General features: G+C 44.0%; 2 protein-coding genes across 4 annotated transcripts in view; both read right to left on the bottom strand.

Moving 5' to 3' along the window:
• LOC308149232 (N-alpha-acetyltransferase 15, NatA auxiliary subunit-like) overlaps positions 1-22 on the bottom strand; it is a gene marked incomplete at its 5' end in the record, with an annotated part of 1,544 nt that extends 1,522 nt beyond the window's left edge. Inside the window, one exon of the mRNA XM_080520914.1 lies at positions 19-22. Coding sequence (XP_080377040.1) covers positions 19-22 — 4 coding nt within the window. The remainder of the gene's footprint in view (positions 1-18) is intronic.
• Positions 23-28: 6 nt separating this feature from the next.
• On the bottom strand, positions 29-25,393 carry naa15b (N-alpha-acetyltransferase 15, NatA auxiliary subunit b). Of its 3 annotated transcripts, none has more exons than XM_080520744.1 (20): positions 25,259-25,393; positions 13,283-13,367; positions 13,087-13,191; positions 12,017-12,174; positions 10,572-10,706; positions 9,510-9,663; positions 8,372-8,491; positions 8,167-8,262; positions 7,446-7,552; positions 7,291-7,363; positions 6,447-6,616; positions 6,202-6,354; positions 4,376-4,504; positions 4,076-4,289; positions 2,604-2,797; positions 1,646-1,754; positions 1,443-1,541; positions 554-697; positions 329-426; positions 29-243 (listed from the first exon to the last, which is right to left on the bottom strand). In XM_080520744.1, exons 1-20 carry the CDS (start codon positions 25,310-25,312, stop codon positions 43-45), a joined length of 2,598 nt encoding a protein of 865 aa, XP_080376870.1. In that variant the 5' UTR covers positions 25,313-25,393; the 3' UTR covers positions 29-42. The 3 variants fall into 3 exon arrangements, with proteins under 3 accessions (XP_080376870.1, XP_080376871.1, XP_080376872.1); XM_080520745.1 differs by having other exon boundaries at positions 2,610-2,797; XM_080520746.1 differs by lacking the exons at positions 12,017-12,174; positions 13,087-13,191; positions 13,283-13,367; positions 25,259-25,393 and adding an exon at positions 10,853-10,948.
• Positions 25,394-25,768: the final 375 nt, after the last annotated feature.

Here is a 25,768-nt window from a genome sequence, read left to right as displayed (position 1 = left end):
CCCCCAAAAAAAAAAAACTCATCCGCCATTTGTTTGATCCGCTCACATCTCGTTGGCTAGCTCGTCCGTTTCCGTGGAAACATCGCCGTTGGCGATCTTGGCGTTCTCCTCGTAGCCGGGGGGCATGAAAGCTAAGGTGTAGGGGTAAAGCTTGTGGCAGTCGGCGCGGTACGACTCCGCCCGCTGCTCCTTGCAGTCGCCGAAGACGCCGGTCCGGAGACACTCCAGGACCTCGGTGCAGATCTGCAACGACACGACGTCAAATAACCCGTTCATCAAAAAAAGGTCGACGGCGTTAAAAACCTTCTCCCCCGCCGGTCCGCCTCACCTGGATGTTCCCGTTCTCCAGGGACTCGTCCAGGCCGGTGGCCAGATCCGTGGCCTTCGCCTCCGTCGACGAGTCCAGGTACACCATCATCTTAGCAGCTGAGGGCAGAAGAGCGAGAGGCTGAATCTCCGCTTGTAGGAGGCGATTCAGCTCGACGCTGACAGAAGAAGAAGTCGCTCATGAGACAGGTTGTGGCGCAGAGCGGTACTGCAGGCGGCGGCTCACCGGCCAGGCGGTGCGGGATGGAGCCGGAGTGTCTGCTGAGGTAGGCCTGGTTGAAGCTCCTGGCGTTGTTGTCGCCAAACAGCCGGGTGATTTCCTGCTTCAGCACCGTTCTGACCACCTCGGGGAGATCCTTGCTCTCTGAAACTGAGACGGCGGGAATCAGAGGGAGGAGGAGGAGGAGGGGGAGGAAGAGGGAGGGGGAGGAGGAGGAAGAGGAGGAAGAGGGAGGGGGAGGAGGAAGAGGAAGAGGAGGAAGGAGGAAGGAGGAGGGAGAGGAGGAAGAGGAGGAAGAGGATGAGGAGGAGGAAGAGGATGAGGAGGAGGAAGAGGAGGGAGGGAGGGGGGAGGAGGAGGAGGAGGGAGAGGAGGAAGAGGGAGGAGGGAGAGGAGGAAGAGGAAGGAGGGAGGACGAAGAGGAAGGAGGGAGGAGGAAGACGAAGGAGGAGGAGGAAGAGGGAGGGGGAGGAGGAGGAAGAGGAGGGAGGAGGAGGGAGGGGGAGGAAGAGGAGGAGGGATGGGGAGGGGGAGGAAGAGGGGGAGGGAGGAGGAGGAGGAGGAGGAAGAGGAAGGAGGAGGGAGGGGGGAGGGGGAGGGAGGAGGAGGAAGAGGAAGGAGGAGGGAGGGGGAGGGAGGAGGAGGAGGAAGAGGAGGGAGGGAGGAGGAGGAAGGAGGGAGGGAGGAGGAAGAGGGAGGGGGAGGAGGAGGAAGAGGGAGGGGGAGGAGGAGGAAGAGGAAGGAGGGAGGAGGAAGGAGGAAGGAGGAAGGAGGAAGAGGAGGGAGGAGGAAGAGGAGGGAGGAAGAAGAGGAGGAGGAGTAGGAGGGAGAGGAGGAGGAAGAGGAGGAGGAGGGAGGAAGAGGGAGGAAGAGGAGGCGGGGCTCCAGCTCCTACCTCCTTTAAAGAAGCGTACGAGACACTGGTGGAGCCAGGGGTTGTCGGGGTCGATGGCCAGCGCTCGTTTCACCGACTGGAGCATCAGCAGGTATTTCTCTGAAGAGGAGGAGACGGGAGACGGATGAAGGACGGATTCAGTGAGGACGAGGAGTGGACGGACGAGGAGTCGGCGGACGAGGAGTCGACGGACGGCCGCTCACCTTTTCTGAAGTAGATCTCGAAGGCGAGCAGGTGAGTGTCGATTTTATCTTTCACCAGGTGTTTGAGGGGCATCAGGAACTTCACCGCTTCTTCCAGAGGATTCTCCACCTGGGAAACCAGAGGGAAAGAAAAGTGACAAGAGCACGACTGGAGAGCGTGTGTGTTTGTGTGTGTGTGTGTGTGTGTGTGTGTGTGTGTGTGTGTGTGTGTGTGTGTGTGTGTGTGTGTGTGTGTGGCTGTACTTGTAGTTAACATTTTTGGGATCTTTCAGACTTTCACACACATTATGAGGCCCTTTTCAAAAAAGTGTCTCAACACGAAGAAGAACTTTGAAATGGCAACAGGTTTGACCGTTTACAGTTCGATGGTTTGTTTATTTGTCACTCGTCACAGTTTGACTACGAGCGCCGACGCTTCACGTCTGCAAATGTAAAGTCTATGCAAAAATTTTAATTTCTAAAAAAAATAAAGAAAAATACATGGAGGCTTTTCTAAGTTTCTCCAGGGGGGTGGAGTTGGTGGCACTCTCATTTCACCAACTTTTTTCATGGAGTTTGCGTGAGTGGGCGTCCTCTTGGTTTCTTCCTACAATCTAAAACGCGAGTTTGAAGTTGATATGCGACGCCAAAAAAAAAAAAAAAAAAGAATATATATTAATAAATCATTTTTGTCAGAACTCAAAACAGAGAAGGTGAAATGTTATTTTGAGAACCAGATAAATTAGCATAATTTACAAATGAACAAAATGACACCCATTTGATATCGTGAAAATGTTATTTAATGAAGTGTAAATAACGGAGATCCCAAAAACTTTTCAGCCAATGTAAAGAAAATTGCCTGGAGGTGATGTATGGTAAGACATAGAAACAGTGTGTGTGTGTGTGTGTGTGTGTGGGAGCTCCGCCCCCTTCTCGCCTCCCTCCCTCCCTCCCCCCCCTCCCTCCCTCGCTCGCCCACCTTCACCAGCTTGTCGGGGATGAGCTCCTCCTTGGGTCCTCCGATCTCCTCGTCGTCGTCCTCCTTCTTCTTCTTCTGGTTCTTCAGCTGCTTCTCCTTCTCCGCGTTCTTCTTCTCCTCCTCCAGCTGGGCCTTCTTCTGCGCTCGCCGCTGCTTGTTCCTCAGCTTCTTCAGCTCCTTGTCCGACAGGTTGGCTGGAGAAACGGCGGCGTGAGTCGCCCGACAAGTCGCTCTTTGCACAATTCATCTGTGACGCAAGCGTTTTGTTGAATAGCTAAAAAAAAACCCGATCGTCTTATTGTGGCGGGACGGTGAGAGAATTAATGAAGATGTTCATTACAGCTGGACTCTGGAGCAGAAAATACTTTTTTTTTTTTTTTTTTTTTTTTTTTTTTTAACGACAGTTTACAAATTCACTCATGATTAAATGCTGGAACATCTCAAACCTCAAAGCCAATTATGTGTTTGGTTTCTTGCCTGCAGTGAAGAAGTTAAAGATTTAGGCCAAATCCACACGAGCCGAAACGAGTAAAAAAAAAAAAGACAACCTCCGTCCACACGTCACTATGAACTCGACTCAACACGAGGCTTCAGGGCTGTAGGACACATGCCAGGCCTGTGTACTACTATATTTAAAAAATATCTTTTTTCCTCCCTTTTTTCCTATTTCTTCAATTTTTAAACCTTTTTCTCATTTTATTCGTTTCCTTTTTTTTCTACATTTAAAAAAATCTTTTTTCCTCCTTTTTTTCCTATTTCTTCAATTTTTAAACCTCTTTCTCATTTTATTCTTTTCCCTTTTTTCAATGTTTCTTTTTTTTCTACATTTAAAAAAAACTTTTCCCCTCCTTTTTTCCATTTCTTGAATTTTTAAACCTTTTTCTCATTTTATTCTTTTCCCTTTTTTCAATGTTTCTTTTTTTTCTACATTTAAAAAAAACTTTCCCCCTCCTTTTTTCCACTTCTTCAATTTTCAAACCTTTTTCTTATTTTGTTCTTTTCCCATTTTTTCAATTTTTCTTTCTACATCTAAAAAATATCTTTTTTTTCTATTTCTTTAATTTGTCAACCTTTTTCTCATTTTGTTCTTTTGCCCTTTTTTCCAATTTTCCTACATTTAAAAAACATGTTTTTCCCTCCTTTTTTCCATTTCTTTAATTTTTAAACCTTTTTCTCATTTTGTTCTTTTACCCTTCTTTTTTTAAACCTTTTTCTCCATTTCCACCCCTTTTTATGTTTTTCCATTTCTCTTTTCATTCCAACGGTTCGTCCGACTGCTATTTTACCTCATTTGTCCATTTTTATCCTGCAGATTTGACCAATTTATTTATTTTTTAATCTTCCTGGAACGCACACAAAAATAAAACATAATAAAAGCTGCATTTATTTCCACGCCACACCGAAAGCGTCAGGGAGCCGCTTACAGGGGAGCTTTAGAGCCATAAGGTTAAAAAAAAAAGCACTGCACTGACCCGTGTCGGCCTGCAGCTCCTTGCTGTCGTCGGCCAGCGGGTTGTCATGGAGACTCAGGTAGATGTGTATGGCGGTGACGGCGGCCTTGTAGTAGAAGGGATGCATGCGCAGCACGTCCTCCAGCTTCAGCAGGTCCACGTAGGAGCGCAGCGTCATCTTCCTCATGCAGTACGTGTGGAAGTCGAACTGGTCGTCCGTGATCTCCACAAAATGCTGCGGGAAGAGTTGACAGGAAGTTCAACACGGCGGATTGGGGGGGGAGGGGGAGGGGGAGGGGGGTGTTTTAGAGGGAAGCTGACCCGCTCGATCTCGTGGCACTTCTTCAGGGCGTCTCCAAACTTGTTCATGGCTTTGTAGGTGAGAGCGCACTCCGTCTGGAACCACATGCACTGCATCTCGTTCAGGTTCTCCACGGCCGACGCCCCCTCCTGTCGGGACATGGTCGGCGCGTTAACGGGGGAGGGTGGGGACAGCGCGCCACTTTTGAAATAAAAAGGCCTCGCCGTTCAGAAAACACGTCAGCGAATCGGAGAGGAATCTTGCAGAACGTGTTCAATAACCCCGCCGTCGCCTCCGGTACGGTTCTGCTCTCCGTTACGCAACTTCTGATTGTGAGTTTTGAAGAAAAACGTCGAAAGGTAGTTGGATCAATTTCATCAATATTAAACCTGGCGACCATTTTTAAAACACCTGTCTGACATCACTACCCCCCCAGAAACTACTTAGACCCCCCCCGCCCGAGTTATGAATATCTTTATTTCCCCATCCAATCTTGCTTTGTTAGTTATTAGTGTGAATGTTTGACATTCACACTCTTGAGATTCTGTTTCTGTTTATTCTGGACGTTTTTTCGAATCGCTAAAACTCTGGCAATCTTCACCCGTTCATCACCATTCAAATATCAAATCGTGCAGCTTTTTCGGCACTTTCCGGCTACGTTCTAGCTTTTTGAAATCTCGTCAACTTTTTGAAATATTTCAACTTTTGTGCAACTTTTTTCCAATGTTAACGGATGGAGAAATTTTTTACCTCGCTATAACTTCTTCAAATCTTCACCGATTTCAACCATTCAACTTTTAAACTGTTCAACTTTTTGAAACTTGTGCAACTTTTTGACACTTTTTCAACTTTTTGAAACGTTTTTAACTTTTCAACTTTTTCTGAACTTTTATCTACTTTTTCAACTGTTTGACACTTTTTTTACTTTTTCAACTATTTCAAGTCGTACAATTTTTTGAAAATCGTGCCAATATTTTGAAAATCGTGTAACTTTTTGAAAATCGTGCAATTTTTTTTTTAATTGAAATTTTTTTTGAGAATTGTGTAACTTTTTAAAAATCGTGCAATTTTTTGAAAATTGTGCATTACAGTTTGCCAATAGCATTCACACTATCATGCATTTGCCGCGGGAAATGCAGATCATCTAGTTTCTTTTGTCTTTCTGAATGAATGAATGAAATTTATTTTTTGAACACGAACATGATTATTAATAACAAAACATATTTTAGCAGAAAATAAGAAAAATAAAAGTCTCAGCATGTTCAAAAAAAAAGGAGGAGGAAGAAGCTAACTTATGTTTGCCTTCCCCCTTTTACACATCGAACTTTGAAACGGCTTTTTGTTTTTTGTTTATGTTGCCGTCTTGCTTTTTTGTTGTTTTACTTCCTCGTTTGTCTGTTTTTCTTCTATTTTATTCACGTATGTTCCTTATTATGCATCTGTGTCCCGAATTAAGTTCCTCACTCAAGGGTGGGAAGAGACAAACGGGACAATCCTGGACGTTTATGAAAAGACGTTAGAAGCAAAACTGGGCTCGTTAGATATTTTCATTACTTTTCTTTTTTTCCTGATTCCAAACCTGTATTAGACTGAATGACACTTTGAATTCTCAAGCTTTTCCAGCCACACCTTCTTTTTGTTTCCCTTCTGTTGTAAAAAAAACACACAAATAAAAGTGAAAACACTAATAAAAAGTTTATAAATAAAAGATATACAATATAAATAAAAGTATAATATAAATAAAATATAAATAAAAGAATAAAGGTAGTTTTAGCGGTGCGGTTAGCGAAGCAGCGTAGCCGCGGTCACACACTGGCAACAGAAGATCAAAGCCGGCTTTCCTCACCCGTGTGAACTTTGAGCACATCTCCTCGGCCTCTTTGATCATGCCGGCCTTCAGCATGTACTTGGCACACTTGGAGTTGATGAAGCGGTCGGCGGTGTCCAGGGCCTGGGCCTCGTCCATCCACTGGGCCGCCTCTTTGATGTTCCCGGCGTGCTGCGGGGGGGAAACGTTGAGTCCGGACGTCAGACCGCGGCACGTCGACGACTCCCCCCACCCCTCCCCCACCGGGCGCCGCGGCGCCTCACCTTGTAGATCTTGGCCTTGATGAGGAAGAGCTCGATGACGGTCGGCGTGCTCTCGATGGCCGCGTTGATGTAGTCCAGCGCCAGAGTCTGCTGGCTGATCATGTCGTAGTGCTGCGCCAGGAAGTACTGCACCCACAGCAACGTGGTGGGAGGCTCCTCCTTCCCGTCGTCTGGAGGAGGAGGAGGAGGAGGAGATAATAGTGCTGACTCCAGGATTTTCATTTTACAGGCAGATGATAAAAAAAATCATATTGTTTTAATTAACTTATTCTAAACTATTTATTTATATATATAATTTTTATCATTAAACTCTGTCTGTACTTTAATTGTTTTTAATGCACTTTTCTTTTTGCTATTTATTTGTTTTAAAGAACATTTTATCGTCTCTACTGCAGACGTATGAGTCCATAGAAGGAACATTTCACAAATACATAAAACTGAATAAAACAGTATAAAAAAAAATCATCATTTTAGTACTATTGACACTGTAAAATGTGTTTTATGTAAATGCCACCAGGACACACTCGCAAGAGATTATGAATCTCGACGCGTTTCTCCTGAATAAATAAAGTCTAATTAATTAATTTCCCCGTTGGTCTTTTTTTGAGGGAAAACAAAATGATTTAAAGTTTATTTTCAACTACGTGGAATCTGACTCGCATGCTTATTCAGCGGCTGCAGGTTCATTTTAAGAGACGAAAATGTTAAAGTTGCACGTCTTAAAAGCCTCTCCAATATATATATATGCATTTATATATATGAGGAGGAGGCGAGCACGTTGTGAAAAAACCCAGTAACTCGACATACGAAGGATATTTCTGAGGTTTTGAGATGAATTTCTCACCGTTCTGGTTAAACAGTCGACAGCTTTTTAACGAGGTTTCGTAACCGACCACCAGCCCCTCGATGATCGCCACCTGCAGGCGGGAAGAGGATCATCAGCTACGCCTGTAAGGAGGGCGAGGCGCCGCTGGGGGGGGGGTGTCGAGTGAGTCTCACCTTCTCTTTGTCGTTGTACAGCGACTTGAGCGTGGTGAAGACGGGCGGGCAGCCTTTACTGAAGTTGAGCCTCAGATAGCGGTCCATACACTCTCGGAACTTCTCACCTGCAAAGAGGGAAAAAAAACAAAAATTAAAAAACACTCAGATCTTTGACTGGAAAAACGAAACATGTGAAGGAAAATCCGAACAACTGGAGTCTAAATCCAGATTAAATTATCTTTGTCCCCGTGATATTATGGGATTAATCGTCACTGTCGAGTTTCTCGTACAAAAAGAGTTAAAAAATAAATAAATAAAATCGCAGGAGAACCGTCTCAACCAAGAGAACTTTATGTCTTCATGACATCACCGCCGGTTCTCATCAAGTTGTCCAGGTCTGAATGTCCGGTCGTCATGGAAACGGAAAAACTCCTTGGAGCCATCATTCTCTGTAACCATGGAAACGCAAAGCTTGCCGCGTCGTCGTGCTCGCTCGTCATGGTGACCGTTGTCACGGTAACATGACGGCGCCGGTCTCAGAATCACAGTTCCTCGAGACTCCACTCTCCGTTGTCATGGAAACGCGAAACTACGCCAGTCGCTGCGGCAGCGACGTTCAAAGTGCACGCAAAGAAAACCCGACCACAAAGAATCCGATCTTATACATACGGTGAAAACAACGTTTATGGTGAATACTCGAGTACTTTGTGGAGCCAAAGAGGGAAACGTGACGACGTACCAGACAGGAAGTTGAGCGGCAGTCGGTGAGGGACGAGGCCTTTAGGAAACTTCTCCCTGGCGTCTTCGTAGATCTTGTGTCTGTCCTCCACGCTGCCTGAAAGGACAATCGCAGAATGACTTCCGTCGTCTCCACCGAGGGTCCGTCTCGCGTTTGAGACGCTTCGTCCGTTTTTTTTCTTTCTCCTAACGGAGACGTGTCGTACTGGGTTTTATTGCGTTCTCCAGGCCGCGGTAGTAAGACCAGTTCTCCGGGTTCCTCTCCTGCAGGCGGCAGTAAACGTCCCGCGCTTCGTCCAGACGGTCCAGCTGCAGGAACAATTCTCCTGGACGGACACAGAGACGAGGACCAACAAACGGTCAACGGACAAAACTTCTGTTTCTGGTTTCACTCTTTCAGTGTCTCGTGTCTTTATTTCTTAAAACTCTGAAAAATTATTTTAGAAAAATGAAATTGAAGTAAGACGTTCAGAATTAACCTGGACTTTAAACAGATTATTCAAATCAGTGAAAAATTAACTGAACCTTTCAGACAGACGTTGGATCATAATAGAAATGTAAGAAATTCAGCAGCACAGGTTTTTTTTTTTCTCAGTGCTTTTATCCAGAATGCCAAATTTACTTAATCTACTATTTAAGAAGCTTTTATAAGTAAAAAAAAAAACCCCATAAAACTTCACATTGAAAAAAAAACTTCCACTCGTTTATAAAGAGCAGGGATTCTGATTGAGCTAAATAAATTAAAGCTGAACATTTCCTCCAGTTTGTTTTTCAGATTCAGTGAGAAATAAGCGACACGGGTTCCTGTCTGGTTATTGTGGGGAGGGGGGGAGAGAGAGAGAGAGAGAGAGAGAGCGAGAGAGAGACAGACAAAGAGAGAGACAGAGACAGAGAGACAGAGACAGAGAGAGTGAGAGACAGAGAGAGAGCGAGAGACAGAGAGAGAGCGAGAGAGACAGAGACAGACAGACAGCGAGAGAGACAGAGACAGACAGAGAGAGAGAGAGAGAGAGAGAGAGACAGAGAGAGACAGAGAGAGAGAGAGAGAGAGAGACAGACAGAGAGAGAGAGAGACAGACAGACAGAGAGAGAGAGAGAGACAGACAGAGAGAGAGAGAGAGACAGACAGACAGAGACAGACAGAGAGAGAGAGAGAGAGAGAGAGAGACAGAGAGAGACAGAGAGAGAGAGAGAGAGAGAGACAGACAGACAGAGAGAGAGACAGACAGACAGAGAGAGAGAGAGAGACAGACAGAGAGAGAGAGAGAGACAGACAGACAGACAGACAGACAGAGAGAGAGAGAGAGAGAGACGAGAGAGAGAGAAAGAGAGAGAGAGACCGACCTCGCGTCTCCTCCACCGCCAGCTTATCACAGATCTGCTTCTCGTAGTTGGACAGATGTTCCAGGGCCTCCTTGTGAAGCCCCGCCTCCCTCAGCACCTGGTTCTGGTACAGCAGCAGCTCGCTGTACTCGTAGTCCACCTTGTCCGGGGACGTCTGAGCGGGAGTAATAAAAAAAAAAAAAAATATATATATATATATAAATCAGGCTGCTGGCGGACTCGTCGTGTCACACAGACGCTACAAAGGCAGGAAGCAGACGGGTTTTATCCGAGGAAAGCCGGAGAGAACGAGCTTTACTGCTGACGCCAACATTTTAAACTCCAGAGAAGAAGTGACACGGTGGTTAGAACAACACCTTTCCTGTCGTCCTGCTGATTTACGTGCAGCTTGAATAAACAAGACGATCACACACGTGCTTCATCTAAACCAGTGTTTTTCAACCTTTTTTGAGCCATGGCACACTTTTGTCTTTGGAAACATCTGGAGTCACACCACCACCACCCGAAAATGTGAAACTCTGTAGCCTCTATGAACAATATAAAGTCATTCTTATCAAAGTTTTATCAACAGGAATCAAGTAAATACAGAAAAAAAGTATTTCCTAATTTCTTTTTTTTTTTTAATAGTGCCTCCCTCAGTGTGAAACCTGGACCTGATGGATGAAGAGCTGAGATCCTGGTTCACATTCTTCCTTTTCAAAAACTTCTCCATCACTGTCACTGACACAGTACTTTGATACAAGATGGTAGCAGGAGGTGGAGATGAACCACACTGACGTCTGTCACTTTACATTTCACCCGCAAAGTTCTGTGCTGCCACCTAGTGGCGAAGAGTATTTATACATGATTACTCTGCAACACACTGTCGGCTGTGAGAGCAAATGTTTTTTTAGAAAAAAATGTGAAATTGGATCATTTCCCGCGGCTCACCTGACGAGATCTCGCGGAAACACCAGTGTGCCGCGGCGCAGTGGTTGAAAAACACCGATTTAAACTATTTCAATCTGCAGGTTGAAACGAAACGGCCGAGTCGTCTCCGAGCGGCGCCGCGCCGCGCCTCACCTGCTGAGTTTTCCTGAACTCCTCGACGATCTTCGCCGCCATCTCGTAGTCCTCCAGGAGGTGGTAGGCGATGGCGTAGCCGATCCACGAGGCCCGCTGGGCCGGACGCAGCTGCAGCAGCTGGTACCGCGTCTCCTGTGGGAAGGAAGGACGAACGTCAGGACGGATTTATTGAGCGACGCTTCAAATCGCCTCCAGCAGAGGAAGAGTTCCGTTCTACCGGTTGGTAGAAAAATAATAAAAGGCTAAAAAACAACATGTATGTTTTTGATGGGGTTGACCTGATCCTATTGTGGAGGAGAGGGGGGAGGGCTTTCAAATTCAAAGCTGAAGTATCTTTTCGTCACAGATCTCTAATTATTTCCCTTCAACTGACGGGAACGACGCCGATCACCTGCATATAAGAGCAGATAAACCTTTATTAGTCCCACAAGTCAAGAAAAACTGCAGAGTGGAAGTGTTCAGGTGCCTGAAAGAGGTAAAATTAATGTTTCAAAAATCTCTGAAACTGCATTTGTTACAAGGGGGCAGGTGGTCATAATGTTCTGGCTGGATGTAAACGGTGAATAACAGCAGAGTCATGTCGTGGACATCAGGATGTCGCAGGACTAAAATAAACACCAAACACACTCGTGATCGCCTCCCTCTTTCCCTCGCATCCTTTTTTTTTTTTTTTTATCCTTTGATCTTTTCACTTTTCATCTCATCACATCCCGAGCCGGGTCCCTGGAGACCTGGTCCACATTGTGACGACCGGCTGCAAAAAAAAAACCCTGATATCTGCCTGCTAATTCTCTCAGATCGGATCCACGCTGGACAACGAGCGCGTTTAGGAACTTCAATTCTTCACAAACTATCTGAATTCTAAAATAAACAAAAAGCTTTCAAGTTGGTGAAACACTGCGAATGACATTTGACTAAAACTGAACTCCGTTTGGTCAAAACTCCTTAATTTACCCCGAAAACTTGTCGTTGCTTCACGTCGTCGGACTTCCAACGATACAAAGAAATCAAATTGACGGGATTTAATTTGAAATGGTGTTTATTTTGTCTACTTTTTTTTTTTATTTTAGGGCTCGTTTTAAAAACGAAGTGAAAACAACCAGAATTCTTCCAAGTTTCACCAGAAATCCCAGAAATAAGCAGCTAAATGATGAGTTCAACGAGGCCATTCTTCATGGAATCAACGGCTTAAGTGAAAAAGAGTTGGAGTTATTATTTATTTTTAAACAAAGGTTGCCACGGCGATATAAACTCTTCACACCGGCTGTCTCCTCCTGTCGATAGCGGGATTAGTGAAGGTCGAGACATCAGGACGGGGGAGTGGATTAAGAAAAGTCAGGAAGTGATGAGACGAAGCGAACGGATCCCACCGGACCGCCGGCGCACGTTCAAGCAAAAACAACAACAACAACAACAAGGTGATTAAATGTTGGTGTCCTCACCCTGTAGCCCTCCAGGTCCCTCATCTGGATCTGCAGCAGGGACAGGTCTCGGAGGATCTGCAGGTTGTCCTTGTCCCACTTGAGGGCGTTGCGGTAACACTTGATGGCCTCGTCGTACTTCTTGTCGGAGCGCTGCAGTAAACCGTAAACGTGCCAGCCTGGGACCGGGACGTCAAGGAGCGTCGCTCAGAGGAGACGAGTGGCGGCGAGACTCTCATGTCGTCCCTTATATTGACCGAACGCAGAGAAACTGACCGCTGAAGTGAGTTTGTCCCCCGTCAGCGGCCAGAGGTTCTGACCTGACGGGGCTTCAAACAGCTTCACAACAAACACGACTGTTTGTGTCTAAACTATGGACATGAAGTCAGGAAACGCACATTTGGTGGATTATTATTTATCCCTGAAGTGCAAACCACAACAACACATTGAAAAACACAACAAATTGAAAAACAACACGAGTGAAAAAACACAACAGCAAATTTTTAATTTGTGTTTATCAATTTGTTCTTGTGTTTATCAATTTGTTATTGTGTTTATCAATTTGATGTTGTGTTTATCAATTTGCTGTGTTTTTGAATTTTTGTTGTGTTTTTGAATTTTTGTTGTGTTTAGTGATTTGTTGTTGTGTTTTTCAATTTGCTGTTGTGTTTAATGATTTGTTGTGTTTTTCAATATGTTGTGTTTTTCGATGTGTAGTTGTGTTTTTCGATGTGTTGTGTTTTTCAATGTGTTGTGTTTTTGAATTTGTTGTGTTTTTGAATTTGTTGTGTTTTTGAATTTGTTGTGTTTAATGATTTGTTGTGTTTTTCAATTTGTTGTTGTGTTTTTCAATGTGTTGTTGTGTTTAATGATTTGCAGTTGTGTTTTTCAATGTGTTGTTGTGTTTTTCAATTTGCAGGTGTGTTTTTCAATTTGCAGGTGTGTTTTTTAAATTGTTGTGTTTTTGAATTTGTTGTTGTGTTTTTCCAACTTGCAGTTGTGGTGGTTTGCACTTCAGGGCCACCGTAATTATTTCGGCTCTGCACGCAGGGACGCGGCGTCTCAAGGTTCCCGTTGCGCGGCGAGGATACAGACGTGGCTGCGGAGGTCGTTGCGCAGGCCTCGCCTCACCAGGTCGTACGCCTCCTCCTTCTTCCCCAGACAGTTCAGGGTCAGGCCCTTCATGGCCAGCGTCTCTGCAGGAAGGAAAAGGGGGGGCGGGGGGGGTCACGTTAGAGACGGCGGAGAGGACGAGGTCGCGACCCGGTAACGTGCTCCGCCGCTTACCTCCGTGCTCGGCGAACTTGGGGTTGGACAGGATTTGTCTGCAGAACTTGAGCCCATTTCTGTATTGCTTGTGTTCGTAGCATCGCTGTGAAGCACCGGAGAAGAAAAGAACGTCAGGACAGAAGAACGACGACCCGTCGTTTTTAACTGCAACTCGCGGCAAAAAAAACAAAAACAACAACAACTGCTCATTTCCCAAAGCAACAATTACAACGATCAAGCTTCACGCTACACTCTGACATTAGCTTGAGCTCATCAGCGGGTGTTTTAGCACAACGAACCACAGCGGCTCACAAAGCTGGTTAAGAACAGCGTTTATCGAAAAACACAGTGAACTGTGGCTCCGATGAGGTTACCGGGGAAACGTAGACACCCGAGATGGTGTGTGTATGTGTGTGTGTGTGTGTGTGTGTGTGTGTAGGCCGACCGGCAGAGCAACGCGTCAAATGTCAAGATGACAGAAAACTCAACATTTTGGAGAAAAAAGCCCCAGAAAGTCGCCAGAACTAAAACGTTCATTCGTCTTTGAAGTCGATTTACCCAACTCTTGTTCCAACCTGGACAACCGACGACGAGACACACAAAACAAACGGTTGTTTAAAGTGACTGAATCGCTTGTATTTTAAACCAAAATTGTCATAAAAATGTATATTATATTTTTAAAAAGCGGCGGTGTCAAACATAAAGTAAACGGCCCACAAGAGGCTCCAGTCCCGTCGCCGAACGGCGACAATTTCAACAAACTCGTCGCTCCAACTAGAACTTCTCACATGCATGTAGATGGGGACGAAGAAAAAGTCTGATTAAACCATATTTCCACACGTAAAAGCACATTTCCTGCACTTAAAAAAAAAAAAAAAACTTTAAAACACCAAATCCTGGTTAAGCCAGAGCAGCACAGATTCAGTAAAAGGTCGCCGACAGTCCCACACGTTTTCGCGGTTCGTCCTGCACATCGACTCCCAGGACGGCTCAAACTCGGCACATCAGCCGCGGAACGCTAAACAAAAGCAACTTCCACCTCGTGACGCGAGAGTTTCCTGTGTGACGGATTCACGTGGAGCTGAAGACGTCCGTCTTCGCCCCTAAAGTTATATTTAGGCCTGCGGTTACACAATCAACCGTCCATCACCACCTCTGCTTTTAAGCCGATCGCTGGCTGTCAGGGTGTGTGTGTGTGTGTGTGTGTGTGTGTAGAGCTAGAGTTAAGCTGGCAGATGGCATTTCGTTGTCCCACCAACGGCTTCACTAATGGTGAAGGGAACAAAAAAAAAAAAACGGGGGTGACGTCAGCTCACACACGTGTTCCAAGGTCAGTTATGAAATTAAACAAATCCCAGCAGGTTACAGCAGCGACACTGTCGTCTGTGTGAACGCCACTTCACGATGATGCCATCCACAGTGTGTGTGTGTGTTCTGAGAGAGAGAAAGAAAAGCCACGCGAATGAACTCAACCAGCCTTTTTTTCCCCTCAATTGTACTTTTTTTTTGCTCCGAGCATCAATTTTAAAGAGAAAATGTTCTTACCCAGTAAGAGAATCTTCTCCTATATATTAGACAGTACACGACGGTCCAATATATCCCTCTAATGTAGTATAAAAGAGGTCATTCAGTCCTAATGTCGCGTATTTAACAACTTGCTGCTCGACGCTGAACGTTTATAGAAGGATAATTAAGCTTTCTTGTTGTTTTGTTGCCGACGACGGGAAACAAGAGAAGCTTGAGCTTCCTTCCGCACCTTCGCGTTTTCAGATTGTGACGTTTGGCGATTGTAAAAACAGCAACGTTGTCATACTTGCTGGTGAATTGAATATATTTTTGAATTTTCACAATCCAAAAACGCACGCAGTCCAGAAGACTAATATGTGCATTTAGTATCGCGATGCACTTTGTAGGACATATTTAACATTTTCTCACAATTGAACGCAAGTAAAAAAAATGCAAACCGTGTTTTGCAGGTAATAAATGTTCTTGTTTAAATTATATTAACATGCATGCTTGCCGAATTCTGCTGCTTTCATTCACACACACACATATATATATGTGTCAGAGTAATTTTATATGTAGTTGCCATATTCGTGCTTAATTATATTCATATTCAAGTTCTATCTTATTTCTGTGTATTCTCTCTTAGCAGCGCCTCTCAGACGCTGCTCACTAATCACATGTTCTGAGCAGGTCAACCTGACCGAGGCTGATAAACAAGATGAGCCACGTCTTCCACACAGCTGCCATCTCGACGTCCCATGCGCGGGATGTCCTTTGATTGTATTCATAGTTGATAAACTGTTAAAACTCACAGAATGTTTTGTTACTATGATGTGTATCCTGTAAACCCTCCCCTTTGTTTAATGAAATAAAACCGCAGGAGAAATGGTCTGAAGCTCAGAGTGGGTAGGAGGTGTAATCTGAACACGCTCCTAGGCCATTCTCCTCGCGAGTAACCAAAGCTCATTCGTGTTGTCTTCTTCTTTCTTGCAGATTTAATAAATGTCTGTAGCCTAAACCTGACATTTAACTTGGTCCTTCGAGCCGGATGCCAACAACGCCTGGTGGTTCCGGCACACGCGGTCGTCGCCAGCAAGCCCACGGCCGTGGCGGGCCTCACTAGGTGAGACCCAGCACCTTTTCCAGGAACTGACACTGCTTCGTGTGCTGGGACCCGCAGGTTGAAGGCATCCAACGGCGAGAGGAAAAAGACTCCGACGGGTGAGCATTGTTTTGGGTTAAAAAGAAAATGTGCGACTGAGGGTTGCAGAATAGTAAAACCCTGTGAATTCTAGACTCTAACAGGTAAAACTAAAAACGCTGAGGAGTGGACGCCTGAGAATAGTTCACATTTAAAAACGGACGGCGGAGTCCACGGTTGCGGCGTTACCGAAAATTCCGTAAATAAAAAGGCGCTGAGGAGTGGACGCCTGAGAATAGTTCACACTAAAAACGGACGGCGGAGTCCACGGTTACAGCGTCACCGAAAATTCCGTAAGAAAGAAACTAAAAGTGTGCATGTTGAATGAGTGGGTGGACTGTGAACCACTAGGTTACAGCCACCATTTAAAAACAACAGGAAAGGAAGTAGTGGGCTGACGTGGATGCACAGGCAAGAATTCTCCACCTGAAAGGGTTGAAGTGAGAATTACCACGATCAGTAAAGATTAACCACTACCCTGTTGACAGGTTGACCAACGGAACCATAGACTACCCCACGTAGTACGGTCCGTCCAAATTTAAAAACAAAATGGGACAAGGGAACACGAAAAAAACCTAAAACGCGCGATAAATTAACTTGTAAAGATTGGAAATATGTAGAACGCTGCAGCGAAGAAAATGTAAAATATTTGGATAAGTGGATCGCAAAATACGACTTCGACGGGAGTCTCAATACACCAAAATAAATAAATAATAATAAATAAATAACAGCTTTAAAAAATGCGATTAAAGAAAAAAAAAAAACTAAAAAGGATCCTAAAAAGATGCAAAAAGGTTATGACAGCACATAGAAATGGTATGCGTTATATAAATAAAAACAAAAAGTACTCGAGTGACTGTGACTGACCAAAGGACTGTGTGTATGAAGAGACATTATTTTCGAAACCCAGACGATCAGTAAAACCTCACGGTGTCAACTGAGCTCTATCTGGGGAGTAAAAATAGTCTCTTATTGCTGACTCATCAGGTGAAATTGTGGGAAAATCTAAAATGACTCTCACTCCTGTGATCGAACACCTATTGAAAGACCGGAGCGAACAACAGGTTTGCCCTAGAAGCTCGTCTTTCAAGGAGGAATTAGTGGGTCCATGAGATCGCACTGGCAACATAAATTAAAAATGGGAAGCTGTTGTACAAAAACTAATTAGTGATGAAGTTGGTGACGCAAAATTTATGAGTAAAAGTCACCCTCGCTTGACTCAATATCTAAAACAGTAAAGCAAAAGAAATATGGATTTAAACGAAAACTGCAATCAGAAGAGTGTGTAAAATTAGTTATACAACTTAAAGTACAAGTGTGTGTGTTTTTGTGTGTGTGTGTTTGTGTTTTTGGGTGTTTGCGTGTTTGTGTGTGTGTTCAGTGTGTGTGCAGGAGACACGTCTCCACACTGAACGGCTTTAGACGAGATAACACAAAAACAAAACAAAACTGCTCCAAGTAATGTGTCGGGACTATTTTTAATGTGTTTAGTGAAGAAATAAACTTATCTAAAGTAAACTTAAGTTATTTGGAATTTAAACTTAAAAAAATCTATAAATAAAATTGCTAAATTAACTGAATAGAATAAATGGATGAAATAAATGAATCAATAAAGGAATCCTTGAACAAATACTTTGGGTGTATATGCATGAATCAGAGCTCCTCCTTATCAAACAGCTGTTATGGAGACCAAGGACATTGAATGAAAACAGAATCCACAGCTCTGATCCCATTCTGCTTCTACCAGACGTTGCTGGTGGAGGAGTGAGAGGCTGTGGAGGCGCTAGGTTGGACTACAAACATGGAAACTCTCAACGTAATGACGAACATGCCGTGTCGCGACGTAAAATACACTTCAGCGTGCCAAGGTCGTACCATGAGAACACACACACACACATAGTGGGAGAATGAAGGGATTCAAATACACGATGTTGAACATTTCAGTAGGAAAAAGTAGATACGAGTTTTAAACTTGAAAGTTTGAGGATCAAAATTAGAATTTGATGTGTGCAATGAAATTTAAGACCTTTTACAGAGGTCCAGGAATTAAATGGTTCATAAAATCAACAATAGATTAGTGAAACTAAACTAAACTAACACGGTGACTAAAAACTAGACTAAACATTTAGATGAAGTTTGGAAAAGAGTCAGCTTACAAAATAAACAAAACCTCAAACAAGAAATTAAAAAAAAAAAATAAGAAACTGATCAAATTATTCTCAATTTTTTAAAATCATAGATTGTTACCTTTGCAGAAACAAAATAATGATTATCAGACATAATATGGCTAGTATTTGATGGGCTGCTATAACAATATTTATAGATCATATAAAAAGAACACAGATGATTCAAATGTCAAAAAGCAATGTATTTGCAGATAAAACAGCCAAACAAGTGGTAAAATTAAACCAGGAGCTAGATATTTATCTTCAGAATACCGAATTAGATGAAGAAGTTTTAAAAGATATGCAAAACCGGTTCCAAAACAGAAAAACAATATTGGATGAGAAAATAGAATGAAAAATAAATAAATAAATAAAAAATGGAGCACAGCAGAAAGAGATTTTCTATTTCTGACCAAAAGGAAAACCTACTCTACCAAAATCACGATATAAATAGGAGCAATAATGAGCCATGGGCTTCGCCATGCCTCAACAGGAGGGATGGTACACTAATAATATCATCAATTCTTACTAAATAAAAAAAATATATAATAAAAAAATTTTTTTTGAGCAGTATGTATAATCTGTATAAAACAGAAAACAAAAAAGGAGGTAAATTTCCAAAACCAGAATAGTGATAATAGATGCATTTTCTAAATGGATAGAACTATTTCCAACATAACATCCAGATACTGTAACATTAGCAAAAGCACTTTGCAAAAAATTATAATCCCAACATACGGAATAGCAAAACAATTTACTGCGATAATGGAAGCCATTCGGTAAACAAATTCACATAGAAGGTATCAGAAAATTTAGGAACAAAATTAAATTAAATTAAAAATCGTTGTGCTTTTGTCCAGAAAGAGCTGGTTTAGTGGAAAAATATTCAAAATAGCAGAAAGGCAAACTTAGATACATTTATCACATTGTAAAATCATCACTGCTGAGTCTCCGACCCCACCTAGCGAGCAAAAGACTGATAATAGGGTGGATTCAGACGTTTAGAGCCTGGGTAGACCTGAAAGTCAGCAGAAGAACCATTCCAAGCCGTGAAGTGACTTAGCGGAAGCCGAACTGAGCAGTAATGACAAAGTCAAACGGTTGTGTGGTCCTCCGGACCCTAACCGTCGTAGCAATCGCAATAATGCTTTTTGCCTTAGTGTGGTTCCTGTGGGAACCGCCTCAACACAGCGAAAGAAACCAAACCAGACCAAACACACTACCAGCCATTATTCTAAAATAATGTTTTTAACTGATGTAGATTTAATCTAACAGGTAAAATAAATGAAAAGAAACATGGTTAATATAAATTGATTAAATTAAATTAAACTAAATTAAATTAAAGTTATCACTTCCAACCAGCAGTTTTAGTTAAAATAACTAACAGAACAGGTTCTAGTTAATACCGTCTACCTGGCAGACTCTGTCGTCTCGTTTAAAAAGGATTTGAAAACATGTTTACTTAGAAGAGCTTTTGGTTGATGGGTATTTTTTCACTAGTGTCACTTAAATTTTACACATGTATATACATTTTATATTGTTGTTTTTTACCTTTTCTCCTGTACAGCACTTTGTGATTTTTATCTGTGAAAAGCGCTTTATAAATAAATTTTACTTACTTACTTACTTACCAGGAGTAAAAGTTTCAGAAAGAGATCTTGTGGGTCTCATAACAATTAATATCAAAAGAACTGAACTAAAAGTCCAAATAACAAACCATCAGATGCAATTTAAACAGACCACCACCAGGGCAATACTTTCAAACTCCAAATTTAGTGATTCAACTTTCTACAGGAAAAAGTGTATGAACAAAGTTAATAAACCAATAAATGAACCAACCAAGAGATATGAAAATAACTAGTTTTACGGTTTTTTACCTGTTTAAAGTCAAACTAATGCGACGGGCAAAGCCATTCCCTTTGAATTCAAATGATGATAATTAAATCTACTGATGCATCCTCGGACTGTCACCTCAGCCTCTTGTCCTGTTGACCATCGTCCTCCAGTCCCTCAACAGACTCAGACGTTGTTTGTGGTACAAAGAGAACACCACCTGCCTGATAAGAAGTTCAGGACAGACCGTGGGTTCTCTGCAGAGATTGTTGTGAGACATCAGAAACACCACAGACGAGTAGCATGAGGTGGAAACATGACTTCCTCACGAGACGATGTTTTGTCCAGGACAGTTCTCATGGGAGACGCTGACAGAGGAAAACAGGAGGAGCACAGTGACCCAACTAGAGATGTTTTTGTGTTGATGTGGAATAAAGGATAAATGGGGAATACTTTAAATTAAAAGTAATGTTAAATTAAAAGTAAAAGATTATTTAATGTTTTCTATTTCTGTTATAAAAGGGGGAATGGCAATAAATATATATAAAAGCAATAAAAAAACATGATGAGAGTTAAAAGATAATCTTCAAAAGACACATTTGGTAATAAGGAGCACATAGAATAAATTCTAATGACAATAATTTAAAGTCAGTATTTCTTTGGTGGTTGATCATTAATAAAATTATCGAACTGTCTAATCTGATGTGAGATGTTGCAGGTGGATCCTGAACTGATGTTGCTGCACCGCCAACAAGATCAACTTCAATTGTTTAATATTAATAAATTCAGTTTAAATAACTGTTTAAGGAAAAACAAATACTTAGTTTGCGTTAAAATTTTTGGGGAAAATAATTTTCGAGACAGGAACAGATGCCTTAGATAGGAGGTACTTTTGATTTTTTTTTCTTTTCTTTTCTTTTTTAGACATTGTCTCATTGTCAACATATGAAAATGTGCTGTACTGTTATTCCAAACAGACTTACTGACTACTTAACTAATGACATAAAAGATACACCGTAGCACCTCAGAACTTCACCTGCATAAACATCACGAGCACAAACCCTAAACATTTCCTTGGAAGCCTAAACAATTCCTGGTGCCTTGAAACAGTTCAAGCTCCAGCCAAATTCACACCATGAGCACGAGCAGACGTGTGGTGGTGGTGTGGCCCAAACAAAATCTATGATGGCCTTCCTAAGCGAGCTCAAGGATTGTGTGCACTCGTAATTTTAATCATTCCAGTAAAACGTCCTTCCCCTGCATGTAACTCAAATCTCTGAGAAATTGTTGCAGACTGATGCTTTCAGCAACATCGACGACGGCTTTCCAGACACGTATAGTGGTTGATATGTTGTTGGCAGAGAAGGGGGGTGTGTGTTCGATGTTTGGTGACAAATGTTGTACCTTTATTCCGAACAACACAGCAGCAGATGGAACGCTCACACGCGCCGTGGAGGGTCTTCGTACTTTGAATAAAAAGATGAAAGATCACTCTGGCGTTGACACATCTATGTGGGATGGTTGGGTTGATATGTTTGGGAGATACAAAGCTCTAGTAATGTCTGTTTTGGTCTCCTCGGCTATATTCATCGCCACCCTCACCCCGTGTGGCTGCTGCTGTATTCCATGTATCCGCGCCCTTCTCACCCGCCTAATCAACACTGCTAACTCTCCCATGAAACAGGACCTGGCGCGGGCTTATCCGTTGTTGGGGAATGCTGATCATGACTCTGAAATTAGCGAGGATGATGACTTTCCATCCTTGCCCGACCTTTTTTCAGACCCTGAAGATTACGAGTAACAGTAAAACATTAGAAACCTGAGTGTAAATGTTTGTGTTCTTGCAAAAATGATCTTGCAGCTGAAAATCAATATTGAAGTGGCTGGTTACAAGTGATGTGAGAAATTAAGCACAGATATGACAAACAGGGGGGATATGTCAGAGTAATTTTATATGTAGTTGCCATATTCGTGCTTAATTATATTCATATTCAAGTTCTATCTTATTTCTGTGTATTCTCTCTTAGCAGCGCCTCTCAGACGCTGCTCACTAATCACATGTTCTGAGCAGGTCAACCTGACCGAGGCTGATAAACAAGATGAGCCACGTCTTCCACACAGCTGCCATCTCGACGTCCCATGCGCGGGATGTCCTTTGATTGTATTCATAGTTGATAAACTGTTAAAACTCACAGAATGTTTTGTTACTATGATGTGTATCCTGTAAACCCTCCCCTTTGTTTAATGAAATAAAACCGCAGGAGAAATGGTCTGAAGCTCAGAGTGGGTAGGAGGTGTAATCTGAACACGCTCCTAGGCCATTCTCCTCGCGAGTAACCAAAGCTCATTCGTGTTGTCTTCTTCTTTCTTGCAGATTTAATAAATGTCTGTAGCCTAAACCTGACAATATGTATATATAAATAAATAGAGAGTGAGTGAGATTACGTTCGATACGACCGTGTGGGTGGAAAATTCTCAAAGAGTCATACATGCAGGTGCCTCACACACACACACAGGTGTGCATTTAATGTAATCTTAGCAACATTCACACCAGCTGTGCTTAACCAGCATGTTCTCCAACTCAACTAAAGTAACCCGGCCTGGGGGGGGGGTGTGTCAAAGCTTTTTCCAGATTCCAGCGTTCAAAGAAGACAGACGACAGATTTACACTCTCCGGCATTTAAAATGCTGCGATTACAACTTACTAACTCGCGCTTTGCTGACATTTATTTGAGCGTCAACAAAGTTTTAGAGGTTAATTAGAGACGGGACACGCTTGTCTCCGTCTGGCCGATTAGAAGCAGCAGCCGTCACACGTCGGGTCACTTTGAATGTAAATCTATCGAACGTTTCCCTCCGAGGCGCCGTTTTTTAACACGACGTTTAAGCGAAAATGCGTTTCAAAGGTTTTCTTACACAGCGATGGTGATCCGACCTTTTTGAAAACGCCCCGACTGTGTTGACGGCGGGAACGCTGCTCCCGCTCTCCGTAGTTACTAGCTACTTGTGCACGAGCTCCGGAGACGGGGAAATAAAAACGGCTTCCTCCAGAGTGCCGTGACTCCCCGGTAACATTCTCCTGGGACTTGGTAGTTTTAGGGTTTCCGAGATGATGATGATGATGAGTTTCTCCTTTGCTAAGCTGTAAATCGGGTAAAGACGTGGATGATCCCCACAACACCGCCACGGTAATCCTCCAAAATAAAAGGTTTTTGAACCCGCCTCCGGGTGCATCCGTCGAAATAAAAACACTCATTAAATGAATTAGCCTGATTGTTCAGCACATCTGCATTTCGTTCCAGCAGAAACTTGATTAAAGTTCCATTGTTGTTCACGCGATTCGACCCGATTGTAATTTGGTCCATCTGCTCGTAGCAGCTTGATCATTTGCTGATGCAGCCCAAATCCACCGCGCCTGGTCGAACACGACGCATTGTCCCGAAACCCAAACGCAGCCGAGCAGCTTCCACGCAATCACAGGAGCGTAATGACCCGCTGTGAAAAAAAAACAACACAATTTGATTTAGATTAAGGGTGTGAAAGCATCCCGCACCCAGGAAACGACAACGGAAGGAGACTCTCTCTCTCTCTCTCTCTCAAAGTCTGGAGATCGGCCAAGTTCTCATCAGGTGTCGGGGGAATCCTGGGTGGGAACGAGGCGCCACGCCCCATTACAAGCCCACACTGAAGGGTTTTCTCATCCACACTCCACTGTGGCTCTGCGTCAATCCTCTGCTGGGTAGTCGAGGGTGAAAAGTTCACACTTGGCTTGTATGAAAGTCGGCTAAAGTTTCAGCAGCGGAACGATAGAAGAGCTGAAGTCTTTCTGGAAGTTTCTGTTCCAAGGTTTACCGTGTCTCTGACTCTGATGCTATCGTTTTGGTACTGGGTTCACTCAGAAAATCACTGTAACTTAAGCTCCGAGATTGTCGGGTGAAAGATTTAAACCGGGAAAAAGCAACACTCCCCTTGAGGTGTGCAGCGAAACGCAAGCTCAAGACGTACAGGGTCAGGTGCAGGTCACAGGTCGAGTTTCCCCGCCAACATCCCCCGAATGCCCGGCTTTAAAAAAAAACAAACAACGATGTTTACATGAAGCGGCCACAGCCCAGAAGAACACACAGTTCCTGGAAAGAGCTTTACTAGACGTCAAAGTAGTAAACAAGAGGGTCAGAGAGTCTGCAGGAGTCCAGGATGCAACGAACCACTGCCAGCATGTGGATTAGTGTCAGTGCTTCCAGAGTAAACACGACAGAACTCAGGTGAATCGCTATAGGCGAGCGGAAGGACGATGCACGAGGAGAAACGAGGAGAAGGAGGGAAAACAGGAGTTGGTGGTGGATGAATGGCTGCAGCACAGCAGGCCTCAGACAGATCTGCTGACACAGTAGCGCCGGTTCCTCCCTTCACAGCTTCCCCTGCTCGCCCAGCATGGTCAGTCCAGCTCCGCACTGCCAAACCTGCACACGTTAGGCAGGTAAAACGTCCTCTAAACGCAGAAATCCACCTGAAGTCCAAAAAAAGCCTCCGCACGGCGAGCAAGTAGCCGATTAAAGTAACGACAAATGCAAAAAAAAAAAAAAAAGCGACGTGGGGGACGAACCGCAACCGTTCCACACAAAGCAAACACAACTTTCAATGCACGTGGATGTACCAAAACACAAGCAAACGCCAAACATATTTGGAAACGTGTCGCGAAAAGTGACAAAAAAAAGTGCAACTCAACGGCTGCTAGCATGTTAGCATCACAGCGCTAACATGTTTGTTATGCTCGACAGGCGCCGCGGCCTGCCGCTAAAGACGAGTCATTCCCGGGTATTTAAACCGGCACGTTTGGGTTTAAAGTCCACTTGTGGGTTTAAAAGTGAGTAAACGTGTCTGTAAAAGTGACAACATCGCCACTAGTAAACATGACGGTGACAAGCGCACATCAGGCCGGACGAGCTCGGCTCATTCAATGAAGCTAATGCTAACACGGGGGGGAGGAACCGAAGCTAACGCTAACACCGGGGGGAGAGAGCGGACAGTCCGCCTCGAACCCCGCGGACCGGACTGCAGCAGCGGCCGCCGTCGTGCAAGCCTCGCGAGCAACCCGCAGCTCAGGCTAACACCGGGGGAGCCGCGCTGACGGTCAGCCGCGCAGGGTCGCTCTCAAAGCGGCCAACACCGCCGCGCAGCCCCGCTGACAGCACGAAGCTAATGCTAACACGGGGGGGGTAAGAGAGCCGGCAAGTCAGCCGCCGACCGGGTGTCCAAAAGCGGTCGCTGCCGCCCCGCTGAATCGCTCACCAGGATCCTCTTGAAGAGGGCGTTCTCCTTCGGCGGGAGACTGACGGTCGGCATGGTGGCAGCGGCGATTCCCCCCTCGACCTCAGCACATGTAGCTAAAGTTAGCCCGGGTAGTCCCGACGAGTAGAGCGGAGTGACGGCGGCTCCTCCCGGCTCTCCTCCTCGCGCTGAGCCGCTCGATTGCTCTGCGTTCCCCGCCAGGCACTTCCTCTTCCCCTCTCTCCCCCTCTTCCTCTTTCTTCTTCCTCCTCTCTGTTAAAACTGTCTTTCTTGTTTTGTTTAGCTGTGTCAGATGCGTTTAGTTTGCTTTTTTCCATCATTTCACACACTTCGGATGGAAGATTTATTTGAACAGTGGTTCTATTTTTTCAGCTAAATGTTAAACTTGACTGTATAATGTGACATAAACAAAGGCCTTGAAGTGTAACCGAATCTCAGTTTGTCTTCAGGAGTTGAAATTAAATGTGTATGGCAATAAAGATATCAAGCGGACACACGGCTTTAAAGTCG

Source organism: Blennius ocellaris (assembly GCF_963422515.1).
Source record: "Blennius ocellaris genome assembly, chromosome: 3".
In the NCBI taxonomy this organism is placed as follows: Eukaryota; Metazoa; Chordata; class Actinopteri; order Blenniiformes; family Blenniidae; genus Blennius; species Blennius ocellaris.
This window is presented reverse-complemented; position numbering and strand designations above follow the sequence as displayed.

Coding starts and splice junctions, on each gene's coding strand:
- naa15b (XM_080520744.1), bottom strand. CDS start 25,312: ATGCCGACCGTCAGTCTCCCGCCGAAGGAGAACGCCCTCTTCAAGAGG. Junction 4,290..4,375: donor AGTGCCACGAGATCGAGCGG/GTCAGCTTCCCT, acceptor CTCTTCCCGCAG/CATTTTGTGGAGATCACGGA. Junction 427..553: donor CATCCCGCACCGCCTGGCCG/GTGAGCCGCCGC, acceptor TTCTGCCCTCAG/CTGCTAAGATGATGGTGTAC.